We start from the raw sequence: 18,758 nt of genomic DNA, 5'->3' as shown, positions 1-18,758 counted from the left end.
TCCTGCATCTCAAAGCTAAGTTTTTCTGCTCTTCTTTGTACTCTTCAGTTTTGTTTTTGTTTTGCCTTGTTTTTTGGGAGTTCTGCCATCCCCGGCCGGGGGTGAGCTGAACTCCATTTTTGTCTCTGATCTGTTGATATTTTGCTCTGTCTTCAGAATATACCTGAGTGCTGATATAGTCTTTTGAAGCCTAGCGACTTCAGGGCCTGTTTTTCCTATCAGTCCGTTGGCTCATTTTGATAGGGTTTTTGCAAATGGTAGACAGCAGCTTTCCTATCCTGTCCTATGTAGTTAGCTTGGGCCCCATCATTTGCTCAACCTATTTTTCTATCTGTGTTAGTGTTTTCATCTTGCTTCACCGTCATTATATGTTGGGGCTGCCTATTGCTTTGGGGTCTGCTCTGGGGCAGTTTAGTTTTTCCCCTTTCTGTCTTTAGGCTATATAGTTCTCCGTCTGTGATCGAGGGGTCTAGGGCACCGTAGGAACCCCCCACGGCTACTGCTAGTTGTTGTGGCTAGGTTCAGGGGTCTGCAATCCGATAGCTGCCAACCTCTCTGGTTTTTCTGGACTTAGCTGGTATTTTGTTTGTTCCTTCTTCGGTGACTCATCATAACAGTCCACTGTGTCAAAGGCAGAGGACAGGTCCAGGAGGAGGAGGACAGAGTAGTGTCGCTTGGCCTTGGTGGTTAATAAGTCATTGGTGACCTCAGGGCAGTTTCAGTGGAGTGGTGTGGCCAGAAGCCAGATTGTAAGCGGTCAAAGAGGATGCAAGAAGAGCGGTGGGAGGACAGTTCAAGATGGACGTGTTGTTGCAGTAGTTTTGAGGCATAGGGGAGATGTTATGATTGAGTCACCGAGGAGGAAAAACAAAAACAAGCTAAGCCCCAGAAAACTGGAGAGGTTGGTATCTAAGTGGATTGCAGACCCCTAATCCTATCCACACAACTAGTAGTAGCCGTGGAGCATACCTACGATGATCCTAGATGCCTCGTCAAAGCCGGAGAACTAAATAAGCCTAAAGCAAGAAAAGGGGAAATCTAAACTGCCCAAGAGCAGACCCCAAAGCAATAGACAGCCCCCAAACATGTATTGTCGGTGAGACAAGATGAAAACACAGATAGAAAAATAGGCTGAGCAAACGATGGGGCCCACACTAACTAGAAAGGACAGGAAAGGAAAGATGCTGTCTGCAATCAAGCACAAAACCCTGCCAAAAAATGTCCAACACTTTCTGATAACAAAAGCCCTGAAGTCGCTAGACTTCAATTCCCTATATCAGCACTCTGGTATATTCTGAAGACAGAGCAAAAAGAGACCAATCTGATCAGGGACAAAAAGCAAACTGGCATAAACAGAGACATAAGAATGGAAATTCAGCACAGCCCCAGCAGGGGCTGGCTGACCACAAAAACTGAGTAAACCAGACCAAATCTCATGTGAAAAAATAGCAGAGCACACTTAGCTTGAGGCAGGAACAGAACTGGAAACCAGAACCTCAGGGCAGGAAAAAATTACCAGCAAAAAATTAGGGAGTCGGCTGTCTTAAATCCAGTCAGAGACTCCTGATGTCCAATCACAGTCCTCTTCCTCAGGTGGCAGGTCTCTGCCATTTAGATCAGCTTCATTACCTGCTGTCACCAACAGAGGGAGCCCGGATGGAGAAGTCACGACTCCTCTGTCAACACAGCCAGCTCCACCACCCTCACCAGAAGCCAGAGGTAAACCAGAAAATGAGTTCACAACAGGAGAAGTAATATAGGGTGATAGCTAGATACAGAGGATGGGTCAAGAGAGGGCTTTTTGAGGATAGATGTGATTGAGGCATGTGTAAAGCTTGAGGGGAAAACACCAGTTGTTAGTGATAGGTTGTAGAGATGGGTTAGGGATGGGATGAAGACTGTGGTGAGGTTTGGGATGAAGAGGGATGGGATCGGGTCAAGTGCACAGGTGGTGAGACGTGATCTTGAGAGTGAAGTGGAGAGTCAATCTTCTATAATGGTGGAGAAGTTGGTTTTGAGGAGGAAGGCTGGGTTCTGCACTTTACAATCTCACTTGAAATGTTCTTATACAGCTTTGCAAGAAATGATAAAGAAGATATGAGTAATCAATAACCAGCCATTAATTGTTAACTAGGAACTGTATGAAATGAACATTCTATTAACTGAACCTGAGTCTCGGAGGGCAGGTTGAGTTACTGCATCAGCAGAATCCTGCCGCTGGGATCCGGTGAGCAGAAGAGAGGGGGCCCGATACTGGGGGCCCCATACGTCAGTCAAGCAGTAATGCCCTGATGGCGGCCCTGCACCATGGTGTAATGCTGAATGTAGGCATGATGCGAGCGTCCAACCGGATATTCAGCAGAGACAATGAGCTGCGCATGTCAAAAATCACAGCTGGCATCAAGCCCTGAGGTTAGTAATGGAGAGGTGTATATCAGACACCCCCATTACTAACAAAGTTATGGAAAAAAATACACAGACAGAAAAATAAATTTTATTTAAAAAACACTCCGACACTTTTCCTGGTTCACCAATTTCTTTTTGAAAAAAAAAAAAAAAAGCCACACAGGTCCGCTGTCATCAAGGGAATCTGCCACAGTCCACCAAATCCGCCGTAGTCCACTAATGGAAAAACACAAACAGAAAAAAAAAACAACACAATGTCACTTGTTCACCAATTTATTTTAAAAATTGTTCCCCATGCAGCCCTGAGGTTGTCCAGCATTCCCCCCAATCCGGTGACTGTGAATGTGAATAGCAGTAAGTAACATTACTACTAGTGATGAGCAAACGTGGTCAGATAAGGTGTTATCCGAGCATGCTTGGGTACTAACCTAGTGACTTCTGCGTGCTCAAATACTATGTTCTAGTTTTCACGCCTGCAGGTCTTGCGACTGTTCGACAGCCACAACACATGCAGAGATTACCTGTTAGGGTTCAGTCCGGGTCTGTGCAGTAAATGGAACGAGGGACAGCTAGTGTGAGGGAAGCCCATAGAGCATTACTTGACTTTGTTAGTTGGACTTGTGGCCTAGCAGGAAATACCAGTTATACCCCCACACTAGGGCAATCAGGAAAGCTCCAGAATTGGCGTATCTAATGTGATGAGCCAATTTTGGGGCAGCTGCGGGTTGGTATTTTTAGGCTGGGAAGGGCCAAATAACCATGGACCTTTCCAGCTAATGCCGGGTTTCTGCTGTTAGAATCAGCTGACACCCGGCTGCGATCGGCCGCGTACTTCCCGTTAGCGCGGCCGATCTCGATGAAGTAATGATCTGTCCATGGTCAAATTGGCCCAGGGCACGTGGACGGAATATTACATCCGATGTCAGAAAGGGGTTAAACAAGGCTAAAGATCCTTCAGAGCCAACTTTAGAGTTTATTATATCTATTCCATCTATATCTGTATATAAGATTGCTTCATTAGTTTGTAAACTTGTCTTAAATTACATAGTGAATTATAGTATGTAAAAGATGATGTTAAGAACACATTGCATATGCATGTCGCACAGATGTAATATGGAGACTGGGGGAGAAAACAAATTGCACACTCGCATGGCATAAGTTCAGCCATACGGATTCCACTTGTCCAAATTTTCTGAAGCAACATCAGATCAATATTTTATACACGAGTGTGAATGAGCCCTTATACCCAGTATACAGGACAGGAGAACCCGTACTGTGCAGTGTATATATACATGGAATAAGGGCTCATGCACACAAACGTATAAATTGGGCGTGTGCTATCCGATATTTTATTTTTATCAGATTTTTTCTTTTATCAGATACTATTGAATGAGGAAGTACAATATTTTTTTCCCATACTGACTCGGTATGAGAAAAAAAGCTCAATATATAAATATTACCCACTATATTAACACCGCACTATAGCTATATACATGACACAGGACAGGATACACCTAGAATGGTGTATATACGGCTACATCACATAGGAGATGCCGAGACTGATGTGTATACATATTACACACACAATAATGGCCTAAAGTGTTGGAACCCTTGAAATTGTTCCAGAAACTGAAGTTTTGACAAAATTGTTGGCACCCTCATCTTAATACTTGGTTGCACACCCTTTGGAAACAATAACTGTAATCCGTGGCTTCCCATAACCATCAAGAGCTTCTTACACCTCTCAACTTGAATTTTGGACCACTCTTTCATGCAAAAATCCTGACAGGGCGCAGTCCATAAAGCATAGCTTTTTGCTAAATAAAAGTATTTAGAAAACTGTTTATTATTTGTGTATTTATTTATTTATTTTATTAAATTTCTCGGAGAACCCCTTTAAGGCCAAAACCAGTTGTGCCCATAAGTCGTGAGAAGCCTATTTCATGTATATAGCATCGGCTGGAGGTGGCTGCCGGTTATGAGGTCACGGAATGTTGTGACATCACGATGACATAGAATCAACTGCCGAACGGAACTTCTCTGAGGGTTTCAGTTAGTGGAGTGTGAGTAACATCATTTATATTAGCTCCTGATATATGTCCTATTATATCCCATGTGTCTGTGACTCTCGCTCCTGATTTATGTCCTATTATATCCCATGTGTCTGTGACTCTCGCTCCTGATTTATGTCCTATTATATCCCATGTGTCTGTGACTCTCGCTCCTGATTTATGTCCTATTATATCCCATGTGTCTGTGACTCTCGCTCCTGATTTATGTCCTATTATATCCCATGTGTCTGTGACTCTCGCTCCTGATTTATGTCCTATTATATCTCATGTGTCTGTGACTCTTGCTCCTCATTTCCCTCATTCTCTAATATCTCAACTTTATTTTTTGCTAATGTTTAAACTGTGTCATCTATCTAACCGGCCTTCTCTCTTTGTATCCTCCACCATCCATGTGAACAATACAGTGCAATGTATAGATTAGGTATAATTAGGAATATAGAAATAACTGCCATAAATATTTAATTTTTACCATTTTGTAACAGTTACATAACATTTAGAGGGTCTAAGGGGTAACGTTGTCCCTTGTGGAGGCGCCAAGTTGGTGTGGGGAGACTTATAGGCCAAGTAATGCTCCTCTGGGAATTTTAATATGCAGGGTGCCTGTTCAGAGGAGGAGGACAAGAGCTCTAGCGCCACCTATTGGCGATAGCTTTGTGCTAATAAGGAGTTAAAAATCCAAAGTACTTGATTGTAAATGCAGCTTCTGGTTTGGTTTCCTATCCAAAGTCATGTGCCAAGGCTCATGAAAGGGCCGATATTGACTTTTAGGATTGCCTCCTCTAATGGGTGGCTCTAGAACTCCTGTCCTCTTCCTCTGTGAAGAGGCTATGTGCTTTATATTTAGGTGATTACATTGATAAAGTTTTGATTTAAGGTAAAGAATCTAAGAGGGTTGTACAAGATTTGAAAAATTCTGTCTCTTTTCTTCAAAAAACAGCGCCAAACCTGTCTGTTGGTTGTATCCGGTATTACAGTTCAGCTCTATTCATCTCTATGAAGCCGAGTTACAATGCCAAACACAAGCCGTGGACAGGTGCGGCGCTGTTTTTAGAAGGAAGCAGTTATGTTTTTCCAGTCCTGCACAATCCCTTAAAACCCTATTTCATGAATATGGGATTGGTTGTAGGTTTTTGTCACTCCTGACAGTTACTGCTGTTACTGGGGATTAGTAATCCATGAAATGGGATGACATCACACAGTGACATCATGGTGCCTGCCGAGGGGACACTCACTAGAGGGCTGCAGTCGGGAGTAAAGTGGAAGGAAACGTATTAGCCTCTTTTTTGTGCCCTTTATTATGTTCTGATAGGTTCTCCTTTATCTATAGGTGTTAACCCTGTAATGTCAGGACATCACTTCCCTTTAATAATGGAATCGTTATGTAGTTAATCCCTGCAATTCTTTACAAATATCAAAACAGGAATGAAATACAATGTCTGCTATAATTCTTCTTTTTCTATTATTTTATAGTTTATGAGCGAGAATCTAGTGAGGAGAATGAGGTAAATGCTTACTTACCCTAAATCTGCAATTTCTCTGATAGACTGGGGCCACTGGATGGCGGAGAGTCACCTTCCATGTCACCCGTAATCTCCTGCAATTCTGCTTCCCACAGGGAAACATTGCAGCTCCATGTCAGAATGACCGGGTGACTCTATTACTGCCGAGCATTAGCCGAAGGGCAAGTTCAGATGTGGCAGATTTACAGTGTCCAAATTTTGGGAAATTCATTCATGGTGGGAGGAAATTGTGGGCCCCTTCACACGTCCATATAATACCAATACCGGAAAAAATAGTATCAGTGTCATCAGTGTTTTGCATCAGTGTGCCATCAGTGTGTCATCAGTGTACTGTCAGTGTGCCATCAGTGTACTGTCAGTGTGTCATCAGTGTACTGTCAGTGTGTCATCAGTGTACTGTCAGTGTGTCATCAGTGTACTGTCAGTGTGTCATCAGTGTACTGTCAGTGTGGAATCAGTGAGCCATCAGTGTAGTATCAGTGTGCCATCAGTGTACTGTCAGTGTAGTATCAGTGTGCCATCAGTGTACTGTCAGTGTAGTATCAGTGAGCCATCAGTGTGTCATCCTTGAGAAAGCTCAAAGCGTTATTGTGTTATTAGAGTACACACTATTTAGAAACCAATTCTCCACCAATTGTGATATTTTACAAATTGTTAAAATATAAACTTTAATTAAATAGTATTAAAAAGGAGTAATTACTCCCATATTACTCTAATTAGTGTTTTTTTGTATAAATATTTTTTCTAGTATTGCATTAAAGATTACATTTTAATGATTTGTAAAGTACCACAGTTGGCGATGACTTGGTGTCATTAGTGTGTCCCCAGTGTCACCCGAGTGCTATCAGTGTATCATCAATGATTCGTCAGTGGGTCACCCGTGTGCCATCCATGTGACATCCGTTTTTTTCCAGTATGGCTTTATAAAAATCAATTCCAAAGCTTCTATACTTTGCAGTGTTAAATATACACGGACGGCACATGGATGACACATGGATGCCATTCGTGTGCTATATGTGTTGTACATGGACCCATAGACTGCTATTGGCCTCTGTCATCTGTGCTGCTGGTAAAACGCGGACATATGAGCAGCCCTATAGGTTGTAATGGGTACGCGTGGATATATGTCTCCAGTACGGGTGAAAACGGCTACCAGACGCCCTGGAGACACGTACATGTGAACAGGGCCTTACACTACGCCAGGTTTGTGACATACAACAGTTGTACATTTTAGTGACCATTGATGATCTGTTATCAGCTATGGAGCAGATACAATAATTCCTAATTGTCTTCCTTCTCTTCAGTAGGATGACGTTAGAAGAGGAGTACAAGGAGTTCCTGCTTGAGCTGTATGTATATCATATAACTGGGATTATTGATCCTCCTGGACTCTCCCTGTAATGATCCACCACAGAGATGTTCGCTATGAGTCTGCATTGGTTATATTAAGGCTCAATAGTATCATTCCTCTTCCTACCATCATGGTGACTGTGTATGTGTAATATTATTCATTCTGTTTTCTTTTTCTTTAATAGATGGAGAGTCAGCATAGAGCTATGGGAGGTAGAATTCGAGAATGTATCTTATTATATCTTCCACATTCATATAGGAGTAGTATGTGTCCCAATAAGGGGAGGACGCCATGGTGGTGATATCATGGCGTTACTGTTCCCACTCAGGGGCATTTACACTGTTTCCATAAGAAGGATGACATTGCTTTCAATAATAAAGAACTTAGACCCAAATTAATTCTTCATACTGTTCCTCATCCCTTTTATTCGTAGAATAACAATACGGTCAGGAGCCAATTACAGTAATGCCCCAAATTTATCCGGACTCTTGACCAACCAAATGTTGTCTTGGAGCCTGAGATTAAAGGATCATCCTTCTGTGTAGCACAATCTATGTGATGGCAGAGCTGGAGAGATTCTGGAGGTTATGTCCATGCTGTTATCTGACGGACAAGTTATATAGATCGTGGCCCAGATTCATCACCACCTTTGTGTCCACTTTATGTCTACTTTTGTGTGTTGGCACCTTTTTTGTTGTTTTTTACCCTTTTCATTATTTGCACCTTTTTTAAGTCAATTTTACATGTGCTTGCCTTTTTTCTAATTTTTGCTCCTTTGTGGCTGTTTTTTAACAATTCCAGATATTTTCACCTGATTTGGCACATATTGTCTCTAGTCTCCTTCTTCCTCCCTCTGGTGTGTTTTTCAGGACTCCAAAATATGAGACCAAACATCACAAACGCAGTTCAAAAGACGAAAAAAGCCTATTTTTTACTTTGCGACAAATTCATGAATCACGCACATTATTTTGATGAATTCTGTGCTAAAACAGCAACAAATACCACTAGACATATAAGGAAAGTGACTTATAAAAAGCCGCAGATGATGAGCCAGTGTGTTATGATTCTAACCAGAGCTGTATGTTCTATTATAGGAAAAACAAATTTGGAGGAGCATCCCGTGCGCCTACCCTGGAGACCATCTTGTAAGTTGGCATTATAAACAGAGTCATATTTCTGAGCTGTTCCCACAGATATACTATTGCCATAATCAATGTACTGTATCTACAAGGGGAAATGATGTAAGAAAGAGTTGGAAATTCATGAAGATTTCACATCCCCTCATTGTCACTGTGCCACCATCAGCAGACACAGGCACGCTCATGTATAAATACTCTTCTAAGACAAAGTATCAGTGTGACCCTTCACAGCCAATCAGAATCCAGATTTCAACATCTCAATTTCCTTTAAAATGAAGAGCAGTGATCTGGTTGGTTGCTGTGAGTGTGACGAGCGTCAGCTTACGCTGAGTCGTTTTTCCTTTTAGAGTGGACCCTCTGGGCCGTGGCACCCACCCACCTAGGGCAAGCGAACCTAGTGAGAACCCACCCCCTGTACAGGGAGTGTCAGGGGCAAGACCAAGGGGGTGAGCCACCACGGCAGCTGGACCAGACGGCCGGCTCAGGGAAACACTATTGAGTGTCTAGCAACAGGGCGAACAGGAAACGAAACATAAAGCGAAGTCACAGGATTTCATCAGCAAACGTGGTTACACATTTTAATCAGATACAAGGCAAAAACAGAGAATCAGATGCAGGGCACCAACGGTGAAACACGGCAAGGTGCGTGCAAGGGCACGCCTAAAGTTCAGACATAACACGTGCAGAAAACATACTGGAGTCCAGGGCAGGGTACGAGTTAGGGATCACACGTGTTCCTAGGAGGGATGCATGCTAGGACACGCCAGAGTCCAAGACAAGGTGCACGCCGAGAGACACGCCAGAGTCCAAGGCAGGGTGCGTGCAAGGAGACACGCCAGGATCCAAGACAGGGTGCGATGGCATCGGACTCCGGACTACTGGCAACGACCGACAGGATCCAGGCATCAGGCTACGGAAATCAGGTCCGGACATCAGGCCGCAGTCATCTGGTTCTGGACCTCTGGCAGCGGTCGGCAGGTTTCGGGAATCCGGCAGGCAATCCAGGGATCAAGGCAGGGTGCGTGCTTGGAGACACACCAGGGTTGATTCAAGGACGGAGGACTGCGCATGCAAAGGGCACGCCAGGGACAGATTTAAGGACGGAGGTCTGCGCGTGTAGAGGGACACGCCAGAGAAAGGTACAGAGCAGAGTCCTGCGCTTGCGAAGGAACACGCCAGGGTCAGGTTCACGGACGGAGGCCTGCGCATGCCGAGGGGCATGCCAGGGACAGAGTTTAAAAGCAGAGTCCTGCGCATGCAGAGAGGCACGCCAGGGTCAGGATTCAAGACATGATACAGACTAGGACCTGTGCGTGCTAGAGGGCACGACAGGGTACATGGCAAAACCTGCGCGTAGTTTTAGAGCAGCACGGGGAGGTATGCCAAGGGCAGGCGAGGACCTGCGCGTGCTATAGAGAGCACGTAGAGCACAGTGCAGAAACAGCGTGAAGTGCAAGGAAGCACAGAGAGCACAGCTGGGGCACTGGCTAGCTGATTGGTCTGCAGCACTAACAGGCGGGCCAGACTCCAGCGAACCCGGCTGAGGCATAGCAGGCGACACAGCTGTCACTGACCGACGAGCACGGCTGAGGCACAAGCAGGCGGGCACGACTAGGGCGGGCACGGCTGAGGCACAAGCAGGAGGCTAGGAAGGCCAGGTGCATGCAAAGGGCACACGAAGCAACAAAGCAAGAAACAAGACAAGGCTAGGCGAGAAACAAGGCAAGACAGGGTGCGGAACATAGGCAGAAACAGAGCCAGGTCAGAGCAAGAACAGAGCTAGCAGCGGAGCGTAGGCCGAAGCCCAGAGCCGGGCCAAGGCAGAGCCTTGGGATTAGCGTGGAAATGTGCAAGAGAGCACCAAAGGGCAGAGTACGGAAAACCAGGCAGAGACAAGAAACATGAGAAGTACTACAAGGCTCAGAATAGCAAAGACCAGACATGGCAAAACAGGCTAAAGCAGAGAACAGCGGAGGTACCACAAGGCAAGGCAAGGACAAACATGGCACGAGAGACAACACAAGACATGGCACGAGACAGGAGTCAGAGTACAAGCACAGAGCGTGTGCAGAGACGCACAACAGAGCAAAGTGTAGGGGCACAGAATACAGGAGCGACCCAGCAGGCCAAGCAGCCATGCAGGGAAGCAACACGATACTCAGGCCCTGACCATAGGGAGGGGCGGTCTGATATAGCACCATAGCACCAGTACTTCCGGGTCAGGACCTGGAGGAACTTTGTGTTCAGATCCTCCAGGATCATAGAGAGCATCGCTAGAACAGCCTGGGTAGAACCATAGAGGAGGTCACATGATCAGAGGTTTCCAGGAATACAGCGGATTGCAGAATCAGAGCAGGGCTGGAACATAGGAAAGGTCACATGATCAGGGGTTTCCAGGAATACAGCGGATTGCAGAGTCAGAGCAGGGCTGGAACATAGAAGTCACATGATTAGGTGTTCCAGGAATACAGCGGATTGCAGAACCAGACAGAGATGGATGGTTACCCAGCAACAGCCATGAGGTAAGGCGCGCGTGCACATTGCTCCAGGCATCTTGCGGCATGACAGACATGGCGGACAGTAACACGGACACTTTTTCTTAGAGAGATTTTTACGGATCATGCCTGGGAGTTTTATGAAACCATTTATGTCCTCCATACACAGTCTACTATAAATTGCAGCCTTCATTCTGCTAATAGTTGGCAACTGGAGGATAACAGTGACGATGGATAGAAATTCAGAAGTTTTTAGAGAAATTTCTCATATAAAATGAGTAATTGTAAAAACAATGGCAGTTTACGAGAATTGCTAAATAATGTCTATGTTATATATCCAATAGTGAGGAAGAGGAGGAGGAAGAAGAGAAGGAGGATGACGAGGAGGAGGAGGAGAAGGAGGAGGAGGAGGAGAAGGAGGATGACGAGGAGGAGAAGAAGGAGGATGATGAGCAGAAGAAGGAGGATGACGAGGAGGAGGAGAAGGAGGAGGAGAAGGAGGATGATGAGGAGGAGGAGGAGGAGAAGGAGGATGACGAGGAGGAGGAGAAGGAGGAAGATGAGGAGGATGACGAGGAGAAGGAGGATGGCGAGGAGGAGGAGGAGAAGGAGGATGACGAGGAGGAGGAGGATGACGAGGATGATGAGGAGGAAAAGGAGGAGGAGGAGAAGGAGGATGACGAGGAGGATGACGAGGAGGAGGATGAGGAGGAGAAGGAAGATGACGACGAGGAGAAGGAGGATGACCAGGAGGAGGAGAAGGAGGATGACGAGGAGAAGGAGGATGACGAGGAGGAGGAGGAGGATGACGAGGATGATGAGGAGGAGGAGGAGAAGGAGGATGACGAGGAGGAGGAGAAGGAGGATGAAGAGGAGAAGGAGGATGACGAGGACGAGGAGAAGGAGGATGACGAGGAGAAGGAGGATGACGAGGAGGAGGAGGAGAAGGAGGATGACGAGGAGAAGGAGGATGACGAGGAGAAGGAGGATGACGAGGAGGAGAAGGAGGGTGACGAGGAGGAGGAGGAGGGTGACGAGGAGGAGGAGGAGGATGAGGAGGAGGACAAGGAGGATGACGAGGAGGAGGAGAAGGAGAATGACGAGGAGGAGGAGGATGACGAGGAGAAGGAGGATGAGGTGGAGAAGGAGGATGACGAGGAGGAGGAGGATGACAAGGAGGAGGACGAGGAGGAGGACGAGGAGGAGGACGAGGAGGAGGAGGAGAAGGAGGATGACGAGAAGGAGGAGGAGGAGGAGAAGGAGGATAAGGATGACGAGGAGAAGGAGGATGACGAGGAGAAGGAGGATGACGAGGAGGAGGAGAAGGAGGATGACGAGGAGAAGGAGGAGGATGATGAGGAGAAGGATGAGGAGGAGGAGGAGAAGGAGGATGACGAGGAGGAGGATGACGAGGAGAAGAAGGAGGATGAGGAGGAGGAGGATGAGGAGGAGGAGGAGGAGGAGAAGGAGGATGACGAGGAGGAGGAGGATGACGAGGAGGAGGACGAGGAGCAGCAGGAGGAGGAAGAGAAGGAGGATGACGAGGAGGAGGAGAAGGAGGATGACGAGGAAGAGGAGGAGGAGGAGAAGGAGGATGACGAGGAGGAGAAGGAGAATGACGAGGAGGAGAAGGAGGATGACGAGGAGGAGGAGAAGGAGGAGAAGGAGGAGGAAAAGGAGGAAGAAGAGGTGGATAAGTTTAATGCCACATCAGAAGGCAGCAATGAGGATATCAGCTTGTAAGTAGACAGATAGTGAGAGTATAATGTATTCGCCAAGACTCCTAGAACATCTCCGAGTCTCCTGGAAAAAAATGTACTCAAGAAGACATGGATAGCAGTTATATCCAGTCAGATAACTTTATCCATAGGCTTCCTAAGCATTAATTCTTGGCAGGTTGTTAAAAATGGGGGGATCCCATTCCATATTTTTTAATTATTTTTTTAAATGCCGTTGGGACCGCTCTATTGTTGATAACCAGCTTTGCTAAAGCTGACAGCTAAATGTTGCAGCTCGCAGCTGTCAGTTTTACCATACTGGTAATCAAAAATAGAAAGACTTCACGTCATTTTTTTAAAAAAATTGTATTTATTTATAGTGCAGGCACTGACTGATGAATACTCCCATCAACGACACCTGATCTCGCTGTTATTAGCGGCAGCAGGCGTAGGCTGCTGGGAATAGTACTCTCTAATCAGCCGACGCCTCTATGAACAGAGGTAAACTTTCATAGCTGGTGTTGGAAACCGCAGCTCTCTGACTGATCACAGACAGTGTTTGCTGTGCTGTGCTGCAAATGACAGCATGGCAAACAATGGGTGTTCGGGCATACCATGCATCTGAATGGGGTCTAGGTTCGGTTTCGGGTACTGTTCTGGTACCCAAACCGAGCTTTTTTCTTAACCGTTTGGCATAACACGCAGGACCCAAACATCCAGAGGTTCACCCATCACTAATTGTGACATTATCATAGGACATTACATAGGACAATATCACTGTATAAATTCTCATAGACTGATCAGAATGATGATGTGAATTGTCTGAGTCTCAATTTGTTTGTTTGAATTTTTTAAGACACAAACATAAATGGTGGATGCCAAAATGCTTTAGAAGAAAGAACCAGACTACTATCAAAAACATGTAAGTATTTAACCCTTCCCACAAATGGATGTGCCCTTATGTCCTAAACGCTGTCTTCTAGATGCAAAATTATACAATGATTTGTCCTGGTAGTTACACAGGCAGATCAGTCCGCTTGCAAGTGCATTTGAAATGTATTCAATGAGCTAATAATTAGCAATCTATATGATGTGGTGAAGTATATGAGACAGGGCATACATTATATTTATTGTCTGTATCCCTATGATACTAGGATTTGTTCCTGATTATTATATTTATTTGTGATCACTTTTTCTTTTTCTCCAGCAGCAAAACTGATAAAAAAGAAACAGAGAGACGTCCAACAAAGTAAGGAAAAGCTTCCCCCATTGTAGCATGTGACATGTTGTTACACTAAGGCCCATAATATGGGTAGATATACTTTGTGTCTTCCCTTTATACTATATTGTTCAGTATATTTTTAATGGAAGATACCAACACCTTCCCTTCCTTTCTTCTCCATTCTATACAGCTGGCTCCTCAGAGCTTTTACCTGCTGCTTCAGCAGAGCGGGAACACAATAAATAAAACGTAAGTATAATTTTTTTATTGAAAGATTTACAAACTCTAAGCGGTATCATCAGTTTGCTATATATAGAAAAAGAAAGAGGGGAGACACAAAGCGCAATAGGGTCTTATCCCACGTATCACAAAGATGAGACCCCAAGAAAACTGCTCACCTGGTGCAGGTGACTACAGGCATGTAAAGATGGCGGCTGCCGCAGATCCACAGGTCGATCCACGACCTTATGAAGAGATATGCTTAGTAGGAAGTGTGGATTATCTCCGCGCTGCCGCAATAGATTAATTACAGAAATTATTGAAATATTCCAGTTGCTTATTCAACGCATTTCGGTGTTCCAATGACCCCTTCGTCAGGAAAAACCACATACAATATGAAGAGACAAGGTGCTTGCAAGGTTTAAGCACATGCTAAATTCAAAAAATGGCGCCTAACGATCAAATGACGCATGATGTCAGAGTTCATGGTTGACAAAAGGTTAACACGTCTTTATCGGTATAGAATTAAACATATACATTAAGGATCCCATTCTTAATCATCAATTCATTTCTATTCACAGATTAACGGGTAACAACTGAAAAATTATTTAAAGAAAAAAAATGAATGAGTGGATCCCAGCTTTCTCCAAAAGAGAAGATATGGACGAGAACCTGCGGAGCAGAAACACATTAAAAAATTAATAAATATTTAAAAAATCTAAGTGAACTGTGTTCATTAATAATTATGAATATAAAGTGATCGTTTTTACCATGTAAAATAAATCAATTTCCCAGTACAAACAATATAAAAAAGAGGAAGACAATGTAAAAAGGGAGGGGGATTTTTTCTGTTCGAAGCTCTAGAGCAGGGTTCCCCAACTCCAGTCCTCAAGGCCCACCGACAGATCATGTTTTCAGGATTTCCTTTGTATTGCACAGGTGAAGCAATTATGACCTGGGCAATACTAAGGAAATCCTGAAAACATGATCTGTTGGTGGGCCTTGAGGACTGGAGTTGGGGAACCCTGCTCTAGAGTGAGGGAAAGTCGCAAGACATCGCAAACTCCCAGACTGGGGCCGATATTATGCCGAGATCATATCCAAGGAGAAACCCATCATCACTTATTGTTGAAAAAAACGTCATAATTAAAAAGTATAAATAATATGCGTGTGAGTATACAAAGATGGATTTGTCAGAGAGAAATGACATCGCTGTCGACATACTGACATGCAGATATTTATAATTGTGAAAGCATTTCAAAAGAGAAAACTTATTCTTTAAAAACAATAAAAAATATATATATATATATATGATGTCATAGTAAAGGACTATCAGTAATTAGAAGACAAAAAAAATATCCGTATGGAGATGAATCTATATCTAAGGTTACATTCAAAAAGCAAATTTTAGAGAAGAGAAGGATAATTCAATATTATAACTGAGACTTTCGTCAGAGATAATTTTGATATATAGAAAGGGAATATGAAAATATAAATTATACCATTCAGCCATTTGTAATAGAGGGGAATATTTTAAAAGAGGATATTGTAGATTATTATAGAAAGGATCATTTTTTTGGGTAAAAATAACCTTTTAAAGGGGAAGAGGAGATTGTTAGTTCAAAAAATAGGCGTCAGAGGGAATATATCCATTTGACCGCCGAAGAAGAAAGCCAGGACCCATCGCTCAGAAGAACCACCGCAGGAACACCGCAAGTTCGCGTCCTGGACAAAGACACCAGCAGTAATTAATATACAGTCAAAAATAGCATAAGATACATTACGAATCCAATGGTCCTCCTACAGAACCCGAGCAGAGGCACAACACAAAAAACACAATTTAGGAAATAATCGCTATGCAGATTCCACAAGTAAAAAAATGTGAAATTATATAGTTATACAGCAAAACAAAACCCTCAGTACTCCAACTGGAGATGCATATAAATAAATATAAAATAATTGACACGTTTCACTTCTAATATTCCAGCCCCATCACCATGTATCCCCAACCTGCACAAACCCCTCATCCTGCTGAGCCGCTGCTGCCGTATGTGTCCCTATTACTGCACCTGATACCCCAATGCTGAGCCGCTGCTGCCGTATGTGTCCCTATTACTGCACCTGATACCCCAATGCTGAGCCGCTGCTGCCGTATGTGTCCCTATTACTGCACCTGATACCCCAATGCTGAGCCGCTGCTGCCGTTTGTGTCCCTATTACTGCACCTGATACCCCAATGATGAGCCGCTGCTGCCATACGTGTCCCTATTACTGCACCTGATACCCCAATGCTGAGCCACCGCTGCCGTATGTGTCCCTATTACTGCACCAGATACCCCAATGCTGAGCCGATGCTGCCGTATGTGTCCCTATTACTGCACCTGATACCCCAATGCTGAGCCGCTGCTGCCGCATGTGTCCCTATTACTGCACCTGATTCCCCAATGCTGAGCCGCTGCTGCTGTATGTGTCCCTATTACTGCACCTGATACCCCAATGCTGAGTCGCTGCTGCTGTATTTGTCCCTATTACTGCACCTGATACCCCAATGCTGAGCCGCTGCTGCCGTATGTGTCCCTATTACTGCACCTGATAGCCCAGTGCTGAGCCGCTGCTGCCGTATGTGTCCCTATTACTGCACCTGATACCCCAATGCTGAGCCGCAGCAGCCGTATGTGTCCCTATTACTGCACCTGATACCCCAGTGCTGAGCCGCTGCTGCCGTATGTGTCCCTATTACTGCACCTGATACCCCAATGCTGAGCCGCTGCTGCTGTATGTGTCCCTATTACTGCACCTGATACCCCAATGCTGAGCCGCTGCTGCCGTATGTGTCCCTATTACTGCACCTATTGTGTGGTTCTGTGTGCCCTCTAAATTCTAAAGCATCCCTCTATAATACAGTAATGCCGGGTGCAAGTGACCTAGAAAACAGTGCCCATATTTTGTCCCCTAGAATGTAGTAATGCCCTCTATGTGCCCCGTTTGACAGTCACAGTAACCTGCGTTCCCCTATAACAATAAGTGCCCACTTTACATTTAATAATGTCCTGAGTATCCCCCCTGTACTGCTCCCCTATGCACAGTATAATGCCCCCTCACTGTATATATACTGACCCCTTAGTATCCCCCAATGATGGCTCCAACACTGTATGATGGTCCCCTCACTGTAAAATCCACATTGTATGATGGCCCCCTTACTGTAATCTACACACTGTATGATGGCCCCCTAGACAGCCTGCATATAGTATAACACACCAGAGAGTCCTCAATATACGTAGTATAGTATATTGCAGCCCCCAATAAGCAGACGGTAATGTAAGGCAGCACTCCCCCATAATAATAATAATACATTTTATTTCTATAGTGCCGACATATTCCGCAGCACTTTACATTTCAGAGGGGATTTGTACAGACGATAGACATTACAGCATAACAATAATCACACAGATCATAACAGATACCAAGAGGAATGAGGGCCCTGCTCACAAGCTTACAATCTATGAGGAAAAAGGTAGACACGAAAGGTGGGTGGTAACAGTTGCCCTAGTTGTATGGACCAGCCATAGAGGCTAATGGATGCATAAAGCATGTGGGAACATGATGCGGGGAACCTGGTTATGGTAAAACTTTTGACTGTGCCACACAGGGATAGGTTAATATGTTGAGGCGGTAGGCCAATCTGAATAAATGTGCTTACTGGGCACGCTTAAAATTGTAGGGATTAGGGACTAATCGTATTGACCTGGGAAGTGCATTCCAAAGAAATGGCGCAGCACGTGTAAAGTCTTGGAGACGGGAGTGGGAGGTTCTGATTATTGATGCTAACCTCAGGTCATCAGCAGAACGGAGGGCGCGGGTAGGGTGGTATACTGAAACAAGGGAGGAGATGTAGGGTGGTGCTGAGCCATGGAGGGCTTTGTGGGTGAGAGTAATAAGTTTATACTGAATTCTGGAGTGGATGGGTAGCCAGTGTAATGACTGGCACAAGGTAGAGGCATCGGTGTAATGATTGGCGAGGAATATGATCCTGGCTGCAGCAGTAAAATCAATGGTGTCGTTCAAAAGTACAACTCGTTCTGCAAAAAACCAAGCCCTCATGTGGGTGTATTGGTGGAAAAATAAAAAAGTTATGAATCTGGGGAGAAGGGGAGGAAAAAAAGGAAAACGCAAAAAACAGAAAATTGTAAAGTCTCGAAAGAGTTAAAAGTGATGATTGGGGACTTGAGACTGATCACTGTCTGTAGCATGGGTCATCAGTATTAGCTCCGGGGGTATCTACATCCCGGCCCGTGAGCTGTATGAAGACCCCCAGCACCATGGAGAGCGCAGCGTCCTCATCATTATCTACGAGACCCCGATATGTAGGTAAAGTAGCGGCAATAGGACGGAGCTGTGATACTGGACCACCTGCGACCGTGTTATAGGCCGGGGTCAGACAAGTGAGAAACTCGGACGAGTCTCACACATCAACACCCGGCACTGCCGCCGGCACTCGGCCCGGAGCGCTCAGCCACATAGAAATACATGCAGCGCTCACTCCGGTCCCGAGTGCCGGTGGCAGTGCCGGGTATTGATGCGAGGCTCGTCCGAGTTTCTCACAATTCTGACCCCGG

At 45.0% G+C, this 18,758-nt stretch overlaps 1 protein-coding gene and 1 long non-coding RNA gene across 2 annotated transcripts; both read left to right on the top strand.

Annotated features, from left to right (window-relative positions):
• Positions 1–5,499: 5,499 nt before the first annotated feature.
• LOC141088057 (uncharacterized) lies at positions 5,500–7,575 on the top strand. The gene is made up of 3 exons (XR_012231827.1): positions 5,500–5,980; positions 7,303–7,347; positions 7,534–7,575. It is a non-coding gene; the product is annotated as an uncharacterized lncRNA (long non-coding RNA).
• A 1,185-nt stretch (positions 7,576–8,760) lies between these two features.
• LOC141088118 (uncharacterized) lies at positions 8,761–14,864 on the top strand. The gene is made up of 6 exons (XM_073574062.1): positions 8,761–8,778; positions 12,004–12,722; positions 13,558–13,623; positions 13,909–13,950; positions 14,114–14,172; positions 14,724–14,864. The coding sequence occupies exons 1-5, from the start codon at positions 8,761–8,763 to the stop codon at positions 14,163–14,165; spliced, it is 897 nt and encodes a 298-aa protein (XP_073430163.1). The 3' UTR covers positions 14,166–14,172; positions 14,724–14,864.
• The last annotated feature ends 3,894 nt before the right edge of the window (positions 14,865–18,758 follow it).

The sequence above is a fragment of the Dendrobates tinctorius genome, unplaced genomic scaffold, assembly GCF_039654945.1.
Source record: "Dendrobates tinctorius isolate UK_male_01 unplaced genomic scaffold, ASM3965494v1 ptg000037l, whole genome shotgun sequence".
In the NCBI taxonomy this organism is placed as follows: domain Eukaryota; kingdom Metazoa; phylum Chordata; class Amphibia; order Anura; family Dendrobatidae; genus Dendrobates; species Dendrobates tinctorius.
This window is presented reverse-complemented; position numbering and strand designations above follow the sequence as displayed.